Source organism: Lathyrus oleraceus, chromosome 1 (assembly GCF_024323335.1).
Source record: "Lathyrus oleraceus cultivar Zhongwan6 chromosome 1, CAAS_Psat_ZW6_1.0, whole genome shotgun sequence".
Taxonomy (NCBI): Eukaryota; Viridiplantae; Streptophyta; class Magnoliopsida; order Fabales; family Fabaceae; genus Lathyrus; species Lathyrus oleraceus.
This window is the reverse complement of record NC_066579.1, coordinates 219,425,024-219,428,595: the sequence shown is the minus strand read 5'-3', so window position 1 is coordinate 219,428,595 and position 3,572 is coordinate 219,425,024. Positions and strand designations below refer to the sequence as shown.

Below are 3,572 nucleotides of genomic sequence, written 5' to 3'. Positions count from 1 at the left end.
TTGTTGGAAAAATTGCCCACTACGCAGAACCATGTGCGGTGTGTGCATGGGTGCCAGTTTGGGGATTATCTTGCTCCATATGATCAGGTTCAGGGGCGTTAAGATCAAAAGTCCAATTAGCGCTCATTCGCAAGTCGATGCGTACGGCGCAAGGTAAAGTAACTCCCTTCACCTCTCGGTTACTAATCATTATAAAATCATTTTTGCCTGGTTTATTCTTGATAAGGCGCATGCTACGACAATAGTCAAGGTCAGCAAAAGGAGTCTCTAACGGCTCAAGCGTAGCCAACTCCATGCCTAAGTTCAATGCAAGGACTATAAATGTAATCAGCCCTCCAACATAAACAGGACCTCCTATTCTAACACTGGTGGATTGGAAGGGTGCTAATAGGAACGGTGTTGGGTTAAATTTGGTTTCATATAAGGCACAATAAATAAGGAAAAGATCTCTAGAATTTACGTTTCCGGTATTCTCTCAGCCAAATATAGTGTTGGCCAAAATGCGGTGCAAATATCTAATGGTTGGGTTTTGAGTAGCGGTAGCTTTAAGGCCTTCCCAGTCGGTGGTGGTTTTTCCCGTTAGTGGTTTTTTTATTTTAGAGAAATCTTTAATGAATCGTTGGTAGAAACCAGCGTGTCCTAGGAAACTGCGAATTTCTCTAACTGTTTTCGGAGGTTGAAGATGTTCTATAATTTCGATTTTTGCTTTATCCCCTTCAATGCCTTGGGAGAATATAACATGGCCAAGTACAATTACTTGTCGGACCATGAAATGGCATTTTCCCAATTTAATACAAGATTGACCTTAACACATCTCTCAAGTACCATTTTTTGGTTCGAAAGACATCCTTCAAAGTTTTGCCCACAAACAGAGAAGTCATCCATAAATACTTCCATTATATTGTCTATAAAATCAGTGAAGATCGACATTATGCATCTTTGAAATGTTTCAGGGGCATTACACAGTCCAAACGGCATTCGTCGATAGGCAAATGTACCATAAGTACATGTGAAATTAGTCTTTTCTTGGTTATCGGGATGGATAGGAATTTGAAAGAATCTTGAGTATCTGTCTAAATAGCATAAGTGAGAATGTTTAGCCCGTCGTTCAAGCATTTGATCAATGAAAGGTAATGGAAAGTGATCTTTATGAGTGGCTTTATTTAATTTTCTATAGTCTATGCACATTCTCCATCCAATTTGAGTTCTTTTTTCTACGGATTCGCCCCTCTCATTACTAACAACGGTAACACCTCCCTTCTTTGGCACGACATGTATCGGGCTGACCTAGTTACTGTCGGATATCGGGTATATAATTCTTGTTTCTAATAAATTTTGTATCTCCTTTTTTACTACATCACTTAGTATAGGATTTATTCTTCTCTGATGCTCTCTAGAGGTTTTATAGTCATCCTCTAGCATAATGCGATGCATGCATATAGAGGGACTTATTCCTTTTAAGTCGGAGATGTTATAGCCTAGAGTTATTGGATATTTTCTAAAGACATGGAGTAATTTTTCGGTTTCTATCTGTCCTAAGTCAGCATTAATTATGATTGATCTTTCAAGCTCGGTATCTAGGAATTCATACCTTAAATCTTTGGGTAGTGTTTTGAGTTTTATTAAAGGTTTCTTGGGTCATGGCATTGGATTTGGTGTTAGTGCTAGACATTCTCTCATATTGTCATCTACGTATGGCTCACACCAATTATCGTATTCGAATATAGGTGTTAGAATCTTCAGTACTTCAGTATGTCCTTCTCCATCTCTTTCACACATTCATCGATGACGTCTAAGAAACAACACGGGTCGTCTATAGCTGGTGCTTGTAGGAATTTAGCTAAGAGAAATTCAACTTTTTCTTCTCCAACTTCGAATGTTAGCCTACCTTTCTTCACATCTATGATGGCTCCGGCTGTGGCTAAAAAGGGTCTTCCTAAAATAATAGGGATATGGGAATCCTCCTTTATATCCATTATTACAAAGTCGGTTGGAATATAGAATTGTCCTATGCGAACGGGAATGTTCTCTAGCATACCTGTTGGAAATTTAACAGAACGGTCAGCTAGTTGTAGAGATATCTTTGTTGGTCTTAATTCTCCTAGATTAAGTTTTTCGCATGTGGATAAGGGCATTAAACTAAAAATGGCTCCTAAATCACATATAGCTTTGTCTATGATAAACTTTTCGATTACACGTGGTATGGAGAAACTACCTGGGCCTTTTAGTTTAGGAGGCATGTTGTTTTGAATAATAGCGCTACACTCGGCGGTAAGTATAACGATTTTGTCATCCTTAAGCTTTTTCTTGTTGGATAGAATCTCTTTAAGGAATTTAGCTTATGAAGGCATTTGCGTAATGGCTTTTATGAATGGTATAGTGATATTAAGTTGCTTCAGAATTTCTACGAATTTCTTGAATTGTCATTCATTTTTGAACTTAACAAGTCTTTGGGGATAAGGTATATGTGGTTTGTATGGTGGCGGAGGCACATAAGGTGGTTCTTTATCTTTTGCCTCTCCGCTTTCGTCTTCCTTTCCATCATTCGTTGGTTTGCTTACCTTTTCGGAACCCTTACCAGAATTTTGATACATTGTCGAATTTTGGATTCTTGGGTCAATTGGTTCATCTAGTTCTGTTCCACTTCAAAGTGTAATAGCGTTAGCATGGCCTTTTGGGTTTGGTTGTGGTTGACCAGGAAATGCTCCAACTGGGGCTGCAATTGCGGCTTGTTGTTGAGCTACTTGGGAGATCTAGGTTTCTAACATTTTGTTATGGGTAGCCATAACATCAAACTTATTTGACAATTGTTTCATCAGTTCACTCGTATGAGCATTTTTATTTGCAAATTCTTGGTTTTGTTGAGCTTGGGCATTCATAAAGTTTTCCATCATGATCTCCATATTTGACTTTCTAGGTGCTTGTGGAGCAACTAGGCCTCCTTTCTGATAGCCAGGTGGAATAGTAGGTTTTGGGTTTGGTGGAAACAAAGCATTGTTACTTTTATAGGAAAAGTTCGGATGGTTTCTCCAGCCAGGATTGTAAGTGTTTGAATATGGGTTTCCTTGAGCATATTTTATTTGGTATGTGGGAACACCAGCCAATAACTGACAATCAGCATTAGTGTGCTCAGGGGTTCCACATAATTCGCAGTTTGGTGTTATAGCAGCTACGATAGTTTTTGGTGTTATGGCCAAGCTTTCAATCTTTTGAGTAAGTGCATCCACTTTAGCATTGACACGGTATATGCCATTAACTTCGTACATTCTTCCTTTTGGAGTTGGTTTTTCTACAGCAACACGTTCACCTCCCCATTGGAAATGATTTTGAGCCATGTTCTCTATGACTTCATAAGCTTCGTCATACAATTTGTCCATTAGAGCACCGCCAGCGGCAACGCTTAAATTCATCTTAGTGTTATACAACAGACCATTGTAGAAAGTATGGATAATCATCCAGTCTTTAAGTCCATGGTGTGGGCAAAGTCACATCATGTCCTTGTATCTTTCCCAAGCGTCGAAAAGAGATTCGTTGTCTTTTTGCTTAAATCCATTGATTTGAGCTCTTAGCAT

The 3,572-nt window shown here is 38.8% G+C and overlaps 1 protein-coding gene and 1 non-coding gene across 2 annotated transcripts; one reads left to right on the top strand and one right to left on the bottom strand.

Moving 5' to 3' along the window:
• Positions 1-1,739: 1,739 nt before the first annotated feature.
• LOC127100728 (uncharacterized) lies at positions 1,740-2,594 on the bottom strand. Its single transcript, XM_051037998.1, has 2 exons — positions 2,562-2,594; positions 1,740-2,321 (listed from the first exon to the last, which is right to left on the bottom strand). Exons 1-2 carry the CDS (start codon positions 2,592-2,594, stop codon positions 1,740-1,742), a joined length of 615 nt encoding a protein of 204 aa, XP_050893955.1.
• Positions 2,595-3,465: 871 nt separating this feature from the next.
• Positions 3,466-3,572, top strand: LOC127116555 (small nucleolar RNA R71). The gene has a single exon (XR_007801380.1). It is a non-coding gene; the product is annotated as a small nucleolar RNA R71 (small nucleolar RNA).